The following is a 14,689-nucleotide window of genomic DNA, read 5'->3' as shown; positions in this document are numbered from 1 at the left end:
ATGCACAATTTTCAAACTACTACTTGTGTCTCAAGGCCTGAGTATCTTCTCTTGTACTGTATATGTTTTGGTTGTTGAAAATATATGTACTTTTCCTCTATAAAACTAATTTAAAAATACAAGACCAAAAAAAGCAACCGAAATTAAAGTATAGTAGGCAGATCCTAGCTTGCCATTGCCACAAGGCATTCTCAAGATTAGTACAAGTGGAGAGGATGGCTTCCTTAATCTGCTCCTGGTAACTGGTCCTGCCTATGCTGTTGGCACTGCAGTGTTAGCACTCAGTTAAAGTCAATATGGTGTCAGTGCACCAAACAGGCATTTTTGAGGAAGCGAAAGAAGAATATGGGATTGTTACCATCTCCTAAGGGCAATTTGCCTGACTCAGTCTTCTTAACCCCAACCCAATGTTCTACACAAAGAGCACCAAGCAAGGAGCATTTCATAGGTAAATGGAGCAAGGCACTGTAGCTTTTGCCTTGCATGAAGTGTATGATTTAGTTGTTGAGGCACCAACCTCTCTGCTTGTTCCACATCATATTTTTAAAGCTTTTTATGTTGATAGAGGCATAGATATCCATGTCTAACCATCCTGTTTGTTCATGTTCACTCAGAAGTAAATCCTACTAAATTCAACGGGGTAAGAAGGGTTAGGCCTCAAACCTGTCATCTTCTAAGACCTTCAGAGCACAAACAGCAGAGGCGGCCCTAGATAGAGCCACTGTGCTCTGTCTAGTCCTAGTTCAAATGCAGGAGTTTCATAGTTGAAGTCCTCTGTCTTCTGCCTTGCACCTCAGTTAAAATAAAAATTGTGAAGGACAATGCAGTGGAAAGCAGCAGAAGCACCACCACAACAACAGAATGTGGTGGGACCAGAATTTCTGGACCACTTTCCCCTGCCTACATTCACCAACTAAGGCACCAACAGACCACAGGCTCTGTTGGAGAAAGGCAACCCAAATTACAAAAGGAGGACTCTGGCAGGTGATAAATTGTTGATTTTCAACTCAGGGAAGATTGCAACTAAGTTAGCAATGCAACAGCATATGAGGCTGGATTCTGCAAACACTTATTCATATAATGAGTACTCTTGGAGACGCACCAAAGAAATTGGAGGTCAGGGTATGTATGCATTGGGCACTTCCCCTGTCTAACCCAGAACTGGCATAGTGAGAATCTTAGCCTCCACTAGCAAAGCTTATTTCTTACCCTCATATGTGTGGAGAAAATCCTGTGGCTCCTTCATGTGCCCTATATAAGACGCAGAAGATTCTCACTGCCATTAACTGCTATTATATGTTATATAGCCAACGGGGAGTGTGGCAGAGACAGTAGGATTATTGCCAGGTCTTCTACTTACACTGAATCTGTTCGTGCACCACCAGAGCAAAATGATCAATTTCCAAAATATGGGACAGCTTCCCCAAGTTGTCCTGCAGACGAATCTGCAAAGAGAAACAGACTTTAAAAGCAATTGAATAGCCTTACAAATTTTAATAGATAAGTTCCCCAATCCCAGTGCTTTTTCAACAAGCTTTTGAAAGTAGTATTTGTTTCGTGATATGGCAGTTATTGTATGAATCTTTATTTTTCAGTGTGTGTGTTCATGTTAAATGTTGGTGTTTTAAAGAGAAGTGGAATGAAAGAAAAAAAAAGTCTGTAGAGCATGGTAATGTAAAAACCCAATGAGAGCCATGTGTTCTCTCTGCTTAAAGCACAGCAACTGCAAGTTCAGAAACACACACCTTTACTAGTGGTTTATTTTCCAATTCTGGCAATAAGAGCTGGAAGGAGGCGATTTGGGACAAAATAAGAGGTCTGAGGAAAAACTATAAAAGCCATTCAGTAGAAACAAAGTACAAGTCCATATTCCAGAACTGAATTTCCCCACAGGGATATTGCTTTTCATTCCTAGCAATATAGGCCAGCAAAACAATGAATACCCAGTCTAGATGACCAAGTATTACAGGCGCTGCAGTAGCAGATATCTCACTTTGACAGGGAGTTGGACTTCAGGAGTTGTGATATAAATGCATTGCTATTGACGTGAGCTGTGGGAAAACAGAAAATACTATGGCTCAATCAATCAAAAGAAACTTGCAGAATGAAAAAGGCACTATCTAAGCTGCCTGTATTTTGTGGCCAAGATCCAAAAGGGCCCTTCCACAAGCCGGAGGAGCCTTCAGCATATGAAAGCATTGCTTTACACCAGAGATGGGGAACCGGTGGCTTGATGAACTCCCATCATCCTTGACCATTGGCCATAATGGTGGCAGCAGGTGGGAGCTGCCATCCAAAACATCTGGAGGGCCACAGTCGCCCCATCCCAGGTTTTCACCAAGCTTTAAGCTTAGAGCACCATGTGAGAAAAGTGAACACGTTGTTCCACTTGAACAAGAGCTTGTGCAATCTCTTGTGCCACAAAACCTATCACAGAAGCACACAAACTCCTGTGCAAGCTTTACTGGCAGGTCACTAGCAGGCATTTCCCTTCCACTTACAGTTCTTTGGTGCCAACTCATTATAACTGTGAACCTGTGAAACACAACTGAGATCAGCTCAGTCCTCAAAACAAGGCTGCTCAGATACAACAGGAGAAAGGGACAGGAGGCTGTGGTATCCTTTGGCCTTTCTTCAGTCTCACACAATAGAAAGTAGGGACTTATCACTGTAGTCTATAAAGCTGGCAATTTTATCCATACCAACTTGGCTTGAAACAATGTCCTCCGAAACACTCAAGCACACAAAATCTACATTTTCTGCCCATCATCATTATTATCCTAGATTCTAGGCTTGTGAGCCAAGAATGCCAGTACTTGTCAATTCAGTAGGAAATAAGATTTTCTGAGTGAAGCAGGCAGAGCAAGAACAGAGGCACTAAGCACAACAGCGCTGTGTTTTAATTCAGTTGCTTTCAATTTATACTCACAGGAGCCTTCCTGCACTTTTTAATCACCAATACCATTATGGCAATCAATCACGATCTATGCTTACAAAGACCCATCAGGATTTCGTAATTTTAAATGTAATATAATACTATAAATTTAGGAGCGACTGTATCTTAACATAATGGAAAGAACCTTTTCTTGGTTTACTGGAACAACTCAGTCTCCCAGTCAAACCGAATCAACTGTAAGCATACCCAATAATTTTCTTCTATAATAATAAGGCTGTTCAAGATTTTCTCTTTCAGTGACAAAACATCTAAAGTAGATTGACAGAGTCTATGGTTCAAAATTTTAAAAAGTGCCATTTTATCACATTTCTTTGTAGTACGTTAGCAATCTTTTAAAAAGGAATGAAATTATTAGTGGTAATGTTGGTTACAGAGTAAAGGAGTTGTATGAAGGAGGGACACTCCAGGCAACAGCGTTTGAGCTCACAGAAGAAAGGAAGACAGTCCCAGAAATTGTCACTAAAGAACCAGGAACTACAGCCAGGGCTGGGTATACTCTACTTTCTAAAAAGTAACAGTACAGATTAAAATTCTGTGCCAGGATAATCAACATTCCATGCTAAGGCAAAAATTCTGCAACCTGAATAAATTATGCAAATTATGTAACATCTGCTCATTTTGCCAAGTTTGTATGGCACAAGAGCAAAAGGTCCACAGCCCTGGCTTTAGCCATAAAAAGGAATAAACAATACAGGGTTTGAATTTTTTTATCCAGAGGCAAACAGCACACATCTTTAAACCCAGTTGCATCCTTCTTCCCCAATCCCGCAACCTGGGGATGAACATTTGACTGCAGAAGCGGCTGGCCTCCAGTCCAAAAGGGCTATTTTTTCCCAGCGTCAGAAGCTCTCTTTTTTTTGGTGTGGTAATTGCCTGCAGACTGCAGCTTATGTGACCTTGCTATTTGCCACTAGGCAACATGGGCCCCTCCACCGTAAGAACACCAGTTACACTTAAGAGAGGAGAGAAGCTACGTTGCTTAATTACGCACCAGATTATACATTTTGCACGGTGATTCAATTGATAGCTAGGGAAGAAATTAAATTCATTTAATGTGACCACAAAGCATTAGTAGAAAACATGAAGTGATTAGGTGCAGGGTTACATTTTAGCCTCAGAATTTTAACAATTAGAAAATATATTTGCTAAAGCATTAGTTTGATGTGAAGTAGAAGTGTCTCTTTTAAAGTACACATTGGTTTGCATGTAAGTTCCCTTAGGCTCCAAGTAAGTCTCAAGGAACTCAGTGGAGACCAGCTTCTGAGCAGATTTACTTAGGATTGTGACAAGCTGTAAAGTGCAGCTCTTCCAGCTATGTGCATCTGCAGGATATTTTTCAGGGTGAGGCAAAGTAAAAAGCTGAGATTCAAGAGCAGTTTCTCACAAAATATTTTGAGAATTGTGCCGGCACAATTTGCCTCTCATCTCAGCTGCTACAAACGCTTTTCACAAAAATAAAAGCTCAGAATCTGAGTTACAGTTCATCTGGGGGGACGACTACCCCCAATGAATGTCCATGCTTCCTATTTAGAGAATTTAATAGGCAGAACATTTCACTGACATTGACCAAAGTAAACTACAATAATGTCACTAGTTTAATTGAATTTACGCCCCCCCCCAATAAAAGCGCACAAGATTGCAGCTGCAGTTTCACAGAGTATGTAGCTGTCTATTTCAGTTATGTGCTGCAAACAAGCTTTTAATGGTAATTTTACCCAAAGTGTTGCATCTTGGTTTTACTTTGCCATAGTTTGCATTCCCCTCCAAACAAGGCTTTGTGGATCCAGCCATCCTAATACTGCTCACAAATCAGCTGCCAAAATCCTGCAGAAAACTATTGTGCCTGCTAAAAAATTACAACACCAGATGCCAAGAGTCTCATTATCCACCGGGAAGACTCAAACTCTTGAGACCAAAATCAAAATGGGACTAACATACCCTCCAACTGTCCCTATTTATCTGTATTGTGTTAAAATACTACTAGCATGAATTGCTAGGCATGTTTGCCCTTCTTCAGAGTTCAGTCATTTTCCCCAGGCCTGTACAGTCGTACCTTGGAAGTCGAACAGAATAAATAAATAATAATAATAATATATTATTTATACCCCGCCCATCTGGCTGAGTTTCCCCAGCCACTCTGGGCGGCTCCCAGTCAAGTGTTAAAAACAGTACAGCATTAAATATTAAAAACCTCGCCTTAAGATGTCTTCTGAATGTCAGGTAGCTGTTATCTCTTTGACATCTGATGGGAGGGCGTTCCACAGGGTGGGAGCCACTACCGAGAAGGCCCTCTGTCTGGAATCTGTTCTGGAAGTCCGTTCGACTTCCAAAATGTTTGGAAACTAAAGCGTGTCTTCTGACTGGCTGCAGGAAGTTCCTGCAGTCAATCGGAAGCCGTGGAAGCCCCATCGGACGTTTGGATTCCAAAGAACGTTTGCAAACTGGAACACTCACTTCCAGGTTTGTGGCGTCCGGTACGACTGTTTGACTTGGGGTGGGCTAAATGTATCCCGACTCTAGTACACAGAGATACACATCAGCTGCTGTGCTAACATACTACTCTGTGTCCTACATTTTTATCATTTTTTTAAAAAAAATGTATGTTTTTTTAATCTTTTTACTCTGTTGTTAGGAGATCCCTAGTTCCCTCACAGAGCGACAATTCCCAGTTCCCTGGGAAGAGGGAATGACTTAAACCACTCTGGGAACTGTAGCTCTGTGAGGGGAATGGAAGTCTCCTAGCAACTCTCAACATCCTTAAACTACAGTCGTGGCTTGGTACTTGTACGTTTTGGCTCCCAAACCCCGCAAACCCCGAAGTGAGTTTTCTGATTTGTGAACGTTTTTTGGAAACCGAACGTCCGACGTGGCTTCCAACTGAGTGCAGGAAGCTCCTGCAGCCAATCGGAAGCCGCGCCTTGGTTTTCGAACATTTTTGGAAGTCAAACGGACTTCCGGAACGGATTACATTTGAGAAGCAAGGTACAGCTGTACAGTTTCCAAACTGCTTTGGGGGAAGCTATGACTGTTTAATGTGGTATGTATGGTGCTTTAACTGTATAGTACAGATGGAGTCTGTTAAGAACATAAGAAGAGCTCTTCAGGATCAGGCCAATGGCCCATCTACTCCAGCACCCGGTTCTCGCAGTGGCCAAGCAGTGCCTATGGGAAGCCTGCAAGCAGAGCCTGGAGGCCACAACACTCCTCCCAACTGTGATTTCCAGCAAATGGTATTCAGCGGCACACAAATTACCCCTAGTTTTCACAAATAGGTAAAATATTTTTAAAACATTTGCATTTAAATACATGTGTTTTCTCACAAAATAGGCATATCCAGATTTTGTAAGCAGTGTTCATATGTACAATATTGTGTACACAGGAGTTGATCAGTATATGTAACCTTGTTCGCATGTAATGTTCAAAGAATACACAGCAGTTGAGTTGTGTTCACTTTTTCACACAAGCCCTTGCCAATGCGTAGAGACCGCCTGTGCCTGTGTGTGCAGTGTAACATGTGAACAACCCTACAGCGAAACAGTTTCTAAAACCGTGTGTAACTGTGTATAATTTCCTTAATGTGCATCATACATTTTAGTCAAACGACCTCCCCCTTGTCAAAAACCTCTCCCCGCCCCCCAGCAATGGTGCGGGTCAGGGAAAGGAACAAGAGACACCAGAAGACTTTGATACCTTTTTGAACTGCTTGTAGATTACTTTGCTGACTTGGTCTGATGGCTGCACTTTACCAGCAAGCAGTGAAGAAAGCATGTTGCCAAGGGTAACCATTCCCAAAATCAATCTGAAAAGAAGAAGGTATTAGACTCAGTTTTCTACTGGATGAGTTGCGGGTTCTTTCCTTTTTTTATCAGTTTAATGTTTTAGGCCAATATTTACAGAATACCTCTCAATTTGAATTCAGGGGCGTGCAGAATCCTTAGGGGTAAAACCACAGGTTCTATTTAATAGCATCCCAACACCATTTTCTTTATAAACCTCTGGAGGAAGGAGTTGGGGGGAACTGGCATGGAAGGGATGAGGAACTTTCCCTGCTTACTGTTTCCCCTTTCCTAATTGCTACCCTGCCAAAAAATGTGTGCCATAAACCCTGAGGAGGAATTAATAATTAATAATACATTGCGGGAATGCGTACCACAGTATAGATTATTATTATAATTATTATATTATTGTCATTTTATTATTATTAAATATGAGTCATTTTTCCATTTATGTACAACACTCAGAGCAACTTGCTTTGCTGGACTTTCTTGCAAAGCTATATGCTTAGACAAAGACTTATGAACTAGTTATGCACAGTTGCTTTTGGATAACATAAAAAGCCTTGTTGCTGTAAACAGAAAGTTCAAATATGATGTGTCTTTCTCAGTCATCACTTCCCCAGTTTCTCATTCTGTACAATTTGGATAAAATTGTGTGTTAGATAAAGTTGGTCTTTCTTTTGCCTGCACTGCTTTTATTGCAAATGATGTGAGAGTCACAGAATAAACCTCGTTTAGCTTCTGTTGTTAACTAGGATGAACTTTTGGGAGTGAACATCCTGCCTGCATTGCAACTTGTCCCTGTCTGACCCACCTGCAATGCTGACCATCCCACTGGCCTATTTCATGCCTGGTAACTTCAGGACTGAGATACAATTTAGGCTCAGTTAATTATTTTATGGGTCATTTGAAGCAGATGACTCTGGCCCTCAAAAGATAATAAACCATACCATGATTTTAAGAGAAGATTTTAAAAAGCCACACCTGTGACGGAAATGACAATCAAAAATCTTTGTTGATGTCCTATATAGCACAGGGACAGAAAAACAAAAAAGGTGGGAGGTTTCGCTCCAAATTAGTCTCTAATCAGGGGCCTGATCAACCAATTTCAGGAGACTTTCTGTACCAGGGGATTGATCTGGTGAGCAAAATGCAGGCGAAGGCTCATAGTTGAAAATTCAGAGAAGCAAACTAGATGGGATCATGAAACGAGGTGGATGAAACCAAATGGCAGGAATGACTATGTGTGTGCACCTAGATACTAAATATACATTTATAAACTGGGTATACTTGGAAGGGAGGAAAATCTACACATACCCAGATTCATCAACAACAGGTACTTGGTCAAATCCCTTTTCTCTGAGTATTTCAATGGTCTTTTCACAGGTAACACTTGGTAGTACTGTCAGGGGAGCAGAGAGACACAATTCCTGAACTTTCAAGTGCCACCACCTAGGAAAATAAACAAAACAAATATAAAATCACTCTCCACCCAGGAATTTACACAAGCAATTCAAGGACCGAGAAACAGATGCATCTTAGTAGTTTGTATCTTAACGTAAGCTTTTCCTGGAAACGCTCATGAAGCCAATTACTGTATTTAAGTGCCCTGTCCTACTAACAGAAAAGGTTGTTCAGGGTATTCCGGAGCACGTGCTTGTCTTTAGGATGGATTGATGTTTAGAGCATGCAACTTTCATCATTCCTGATGCCTTGGCATGCTGGCTGGGGTAACCTTTCACCATATGGTGTATTTTGGCTCAAATGAGACTATATGGATGCTCAGAGCCAGGACAAATAGTAAAAAAAACCCTCCCTATTTGAAAAGAGTTAACCATCAACATTTTAAAGAGCCTTGTGCCACCTGAATGACTAAGAGGTTTTTTTTTTAAAGTACACAAGATCTTGTGATTGTAGTCTACCTGTATTAGACACACAAAGATTTGTCCTCAGTTAGCAATGTGTACACACACACACACACACACACACACAGAGAGAGAGAGAGAGAGAGAGAGAGAGAGAGAGGTACCTCCGGTTGCAAGGGATGCGAGTGGCGCTGTGGTCTAAACCACAGAGCCTAGGGCTTGCCGATTGGAAGGTCAGCAGTTTGAATCCCCGCGACGGGGTGAATTCCCATTGTTTGGTCTCTGCTCCTGCCCACCTAGCAGTTTGAAAGCACGTCAAATGCAAGTAGATAAATAGGTACTGCTCTGGCGGGAAGGTAAACGGCATTTCCATGCACTGCTCTGGTTCACCAGAAGCGGCTTAGTCATGCTGGCCACATGACCCAGAAGCTGTCTGCGGACAAACACTGGCTCCCTCGGCCTATAGAGCGAGATGAGTGAGCAACCCCAGAGTCATCCGCAACTGGACCTAACGGCCAGGGGTACCTTTACCTTTTTACCTCCGGTTGTGGATGGGATCCATTCCAGAAGTCCAGTCGGATCCCGAGGTTTCCGCAACCTGAGGACCGCTTCTGTGCATGCGGCGAAACCTGGTAAAATGCTTCCAGGTTTGCCGTGCACGCATCCTGAAGTTTACATAACCAGAGGGTTACATAAACGGAGGTACGGCTATGAATATACACAGGTGGACATAGGGAAAAAGAGAAATGGAAGTAGCAGCCATGGAATGCAAAAAGGACAGTCTGTGACTATCCTATGCAGTTTAAGCAAAGTGACCATAACTGACAATAACACAGCCATCGTACCACAATAATAAAATCTGGATAATTGGGTTATCATAAACTACTGCTGTTGTGAAGGGTCACTCTGTGTGTCTTAAGCCTGACTTAGAATTTCCACAGCCTGTACTTTTCACAGTTGCTGTGTGTACGTGCCTTTCTCTCTCGTACACCCCTGCCAACTGTGCTTAGCACTTCATGGATTTGATAAAGTGGGGCTGAGTCCATGAAAGCTTATGCCACTATAAACCCGTTGGCCTATATGGTGCCATAAGCATCAGATTAACATGGCCATTTCTCTGGAAATCAAAATCTAATGCCTAGTTTAGTACAGCTGGAATTGTATCTTCAACACGAACAAACACTGTTATATCTCCAGAGCCTAGAGTGGGTCAGTGTGGACAATATGAGTTGTAATGTTACTGCATCTTGGAGACCTAGGTTCAGACTTTGCCAAGTCATTGATTTTCTCTTCAGTTTCACATCCTCCATGCATAATCATCACAGCAAAAATAGAGGCAGGGGAAAAGAGAATTTAAGAAAAGAAGAAGAAGAGTTTGGATTTGATATCCCAGTTTATCACTACCCTAAGGAGTCTCAAAGAGCCTAACAATCTCATTTTCCTTCCTCCCCCACAACAAACACTCTGTGAGGTGAGTGGGGCTGAGAGACTTCAGAGAAGTGTGACTAGCCCAAGGTCACCCAGCAGCTGCATGTGGAGGAGCGGAGATGCGAACCCGGTTCACCAGATTACGAGACTACTGCTCTTAACCACTATATCACACTGGCAAGAAATGTACCCTTAATTTCCCCCCACAATTTGTAAATGGGTTATATCAGAACTAGTACTGAATAATGACTGCCCTATAAACTCCCTAGTTAAAGCTGAGTAATGCCAACAAGGCACTAGATGCCATTTTAATATTTATGACTGAGGTGGAGGTAGATGCAGGGATAGGGGCAGATAACTTCAAACAGCAGCAATTATCCAAAGCAACATTACTTCTGGACATATTTCTGAAGTTAGCCGAACTTAACTATCCATATTAGAAAAAATATTTTGACTTAAGGGTGAGTTTTTGGTCACAACTTATTTTACTAAGCCTTCACAGGCATGGTCACCTCACCAGGGCTTGTTAATAATGTCATCTTCTTCTTTCATGAAGCCTTTTTGAGTCATCCATTTGTCATTCAAAAACTTGGACCTGGAAGCAATCAAGAAACGAAACAAGTCACAAGTAGCAATTTAGGTTATACCTGCCTTAAAAGCAAATAAGCTGTAAAGGATGACATGGCATAACATTTCATAGCTTGCACGTAGAATCAACAGCTCTCTTTTAATACGCTTGGTTCTCAGTGAGACAGTTGTAAAAGTCTACATAAGGAGAATATAATCAGGCTGGCTCACCCACAGGTCAAACTGGGCCATGACACAGGCAACAGCCCTGCAAGGGAGAAGTCAACATGGCTGGGCTAGGGCATGAGAGTGGCAGTGGGAAGGATGGGTGGAAAAACTGGCAGAGGGGGGTCTAGACCCAAGAAAGCCACTGAACAGTGGCAGTCTCTCATAGTGAGTGAGCTTGAGGTGGGAGGGCAGCACAGGGGCAATGGCAGTGAGTGTGAGAGGGTGGGCCTCATCTGAGATGCCATAACTTCAAGTGCCCGTCCTCTTGTATCTCCTGCCTGGACTACTGCAATGCTCTCTACGTAGGACTACCTTTGAATGTGACCTGGGAACTACAATTAATCCAGAATGCAGCAGCTAGACTGGGAGTGGCCACTGAGACCATATCACACCGGTCCTGAAAGACCTACATTGGCTCCCAGTATGTTTCCGAGCACAATTCCAAGTGTTGGTGCTGACCTTTAAAGCCCTAAATGGCCTCGGCCCCGTATAGCGTCTTCACCCCCATCATTCTGCCCAGAAACTGAGGTCCAGCGCCGAGGGCCTTCTGGCAGTTCCCTCACTGTGAGAACTGAAGCTACAGGAAAACAGGCAGAGGGCCTTCTCCGTAGCGGCGCCCGCCCTGTGGAACGCCCTCCCATCAGATGTCAAGGAAATAAACAACTTCCGGACTTTTAGAAAACATCTGAAGGCAGCCCTGTTCGGCTAGTTTTTAATGTTTGATGTTTTAAACATTCTGTTGGGAGCCGCTCAGAGTGGCTGGGGAAACCCAGTCACCAGATGTGCGGGGTATTTATTTATTTATTTATATTATTTTAGCTTCCTTTCATACACTACAGCAGCGGTGCTGGAGCCACTTAGCCATGCTGCTGCCACCATCACATTCAGAGGTGCAATGCCAAATGGGCAGTGCTAGTTGTGCAGGCAGGGTCCCCTACCTCACAGTCAGCATCAGGAACAGAGAAATAAGACACCTACTTACATGTAGTTCCTGACAGAATCTGGAAGGATGACGACACAGCGCTGGCCTTCTTTCAGCTCTTTGGCAGCCTTGACGGCAACAGACATAGCACTGCCTGAGCTGCCGCCTGACAGAAGACAGAGGACACCATTAAAACGGCATGGAAGCCATTTTGAAAATGCAGATGTAAAAGGAGACAAAGAATAGTGGGAGAGCCTGCAGTCCTAGTAACTTGATCATTAACAAAGTATACATTATCAATATCTCATCAATTTTCACAAAAAAGTTGTCTCAAAGTGACTTACAATTCATAAAAAACATGCGGCACAACAAGTATTCATACAACAACAGAAGTGCCCCAAAGTGCTCATCCATCAATAACTGTAAAAAGGACATATCCCTACTCGCCCCAGGATAAGAAGGCATCGTTAAATAGACCAGCCTGGTGCAAGCCACTATCTCACAACTTGTTCCCAGAAATGCACTGGAAATTCAATTTTGTTACATGGTGTAATGGAGTTATGTAAAAATGTTGGCAAAAAAACCCCAGCACCTTGGAGCTGACTTTTCTAACTGAATCTTTTGCCTTTCCTCTCAAGATTGCCTTTCTGCTACTGCCATATTATAACCAAGACTGGCATGTGTATCATGCAGGCAACAGCGGTGTCGGAGGGAAGAAAACAACCCAAGCAATCATTTCCTCATCCTTTCTGTTCAGAAAAGCTTGGTGTTCTGCAAGAGCCAGCAAATAGCAGCAAAGACTCATTCCTTTCGTAGAAATGTTCAGTTGGAACCGCCAAAGCGATGGAGGTTATAATGCATCATTTTGTGTTTGTTAAGATTGTGATGATTTTAGCATAAATGCTTTGACAAAGCTCTGTGGAGTATTCAGAGATGATTTTCTGACTGTATGTAGTTATTTTAAATAAAAAATTTAAAATAAGAAAAGGCTCTATAATTAGAGCTGCCTTTATTGTGTGCTGAAGCCAAGAAGCAACTACAGGTACAGTTACAGGTGCTTAATTGGATATATATTCTAAAAGAAGTGACATTGTCTTCTAATGTCTGAACAACGGGAGCCTTCTGTGCCAACTTTTGAATGCCTGCGGAAAACTCTTCTATTCTGCCAGGCCTATGCAGGCAATTAAGAATACGCCCCTCACAACAATCTACTGCTGTTTTTATTTATTTTTTCAAAAGCTACCAAACGTGGTGCTTTACTCTTTCCTTTTTGTCACACTAGTGGGTCACTCTTATACCAGTGACCCACTAGTGTGACAAAAAGGAAAGTATGACTTGGTCTCGAGAGCAAAGAGGTTCCTTCTCAACTGTTACTGTCACCTTGAGTACTCAATTCTCAACGAATACAAATATAGCTCTCAGAAAGCACTTACCACACAGCAATCCTTCATCTCTGATTAACATGCGCGCACAGGCAAAAGATTCTTCATCATTACACTTGTACCATTTGTCCACCAACTGGAAGAAAGGGTGAGGAAACAAAAAAACCCCCATGAAGCCTTGAACCTGTCTCTGCACTTGGGCCCTTAAGTTAATACTATTGTTGTTAGCCGCCCTGAGCCCGGCTTTGGCTGGGGAGGGCGGGATATAAATAAAATTTATTATTATTATTATTATTATTATTATTATTATTATTATTATTAAGCAGGCCAAGAAATTCAGTGTGGGACAGAAGACATGGATTCTAGTGGCAGACTCTTGGGTCCACTGCCACAAATTTGGGAGAAATCTGGAAACTGTCTTCCTGCTGCCCACATATACAGACATCCCCTCGATCTCCTCAGTCTCCTGTTTCAACTGCTGTGCTGTATTAATGGAGTTGTTTTATTGTGCATTTCAGTGGTGGATGTTTATAATTAATCCTTGGCATCTTCGGGTACAGCTGCTAAACACTCCTGCCCAAAAACCCTGGAGAGCAGCAGTGTAGACAATATTGAACTAGACAGACCAATGGTCTGAGTCAGCAGAAGGCAGTTGACTACATCCACAGATTTTCTACTGCTCAATGGAAAAATATTAGGCACATTTGCATATGCATTTCTGAGCTCCATTATTTGCTCTGCGTGCATTATTTTGGCAAGGAATGAGCCACATGTAGCCACAGGGAAATAAAGACAAAGTGAGGGGATCTATGAAAAAGGACATAGGAAAACTTGGAAAGCAAAGTGTCTATGCATTTCCTGAGGAAGCGTGACTAAGTTCACAGCAGGAAATCAGATGCAAAAAAGGCCTTTCCAAAGACCTAAGAATTATGGACACGCCAGCAAGATGTGTTCAGCAGTAAGGGGACTGTAAGTCATGCACATGAGGGGAGTCTGACTTACTGATCTGTCCAGAACAGTAGGGATGAAGTCGTATCCAATCCCTTCCACTTCATAAGTTGTGCTGTCTGTATTATTTAGTCCTTCAGGCTCTGCAAGAATGGATCCTTCGGGATCAACACCTATAATCTGCAAGAGAGGTTTTAGCATTGAGTCAGCGTTTGGCTATCAAGAACAGCATTGTTAAATCAGTCATAGTAAGTCAAAATTGTTGTGGCATCGCAAAGATGTTTTCCCTGTCATTAAAACTTGGAAAACACCAAACCTGATGTCAATCATTGCTTTTAAAGAACCTAAAAAAACCCACTTGCTCCTACACTGCTTTCATTTGGCTTAGTGAAAGGGCGAATGTCAACAAGTGTGCTCTGGATCCCATTCAGATGCTAGCTCTCATTACATATATATAACCCCAACAGGTGATGCAGACGGAAACATGATATTATGTGCTCAGTGACATACATCTCTATATCACTCAAATAATTTTGTAAGGAATCACAGTACAGGATACAAGATGTCCAGCGTGTTTTATTACTCTTAAGATTCTACTAAGTATTCTGTTTCCTGTG

At 42.3% G+C, this 14,689-nt stretch overlaps 1 protein-coding gene across 8 annotated transcripts in view; it reads right to left on the bottom strand.

Annotated features, from left to right (window-relative positions):
- Nucleotides 1-14,689, bottom strand: part of LOC308588656 (cystathionine beta-synthase-like) — a 41,100-nt gene that overhangs the window by 1,785 nt on the left and 24,626 nt on the right. For 5 of the 8 annotated variants that reach the window (XM_081197174.1, XM_081197179.1, XM_081197180.1 and 2 more), the window contains exons 9-17: nt 14,127-14,252; nt 13,176-13,260; nt 11,803-11,908; nt 10,543-10,620; nt 8,050-8,184; nt 6,647-6,755; nt 3,948-3,983; nt 1,361-1,445; nt 1,210-1,251 (exon numbers count right to left, since the gene is read on the bottom strand). In XM_081197174.1, coding sequence (XP_081053300.1) covers nt 1,210-1,251; nt 1,361-1,445; nt 3,948-3,983; nt 6,647-6,755; nt 8,050-8,184; nt 10,543-10,620; nt 11,803-11,908; nt 13,176-13,260; nt 14,127-14,252 — 802 coding nt within the window. The remainder of the gene's footprint in view (nt 1-1,209; nt 1,252-1,360; nt 1,446-3,947; nt 3,984-6,646; nt 6,756-8,049; nt 8,185-10,542; nt 10,621-11,802; nt 11,909-13,175; nt 13,261-14,126; nt 14,253-14,689) is intronic. The other 3 variants (XM_081197176.1, XM_081197175.1, XM_081197177.1) reach the window with 3 other exon arrangements.

This window comes from Podarcis bocagei (genome assembly GCF_964188305.1).
Source record: "Podarcis bocagei genome assembly, chromosome: 6".
NCBI lineage: Eukaryota > Metazoa > Chordata > Lepidosauria > Squamata > Lacertidae > Podarcis > Podarcis bocagei.
Note: the sequence above shows the minus strand (reverse complement) of the source record. Positions and strands in the feature narration are given on the sequence as shown.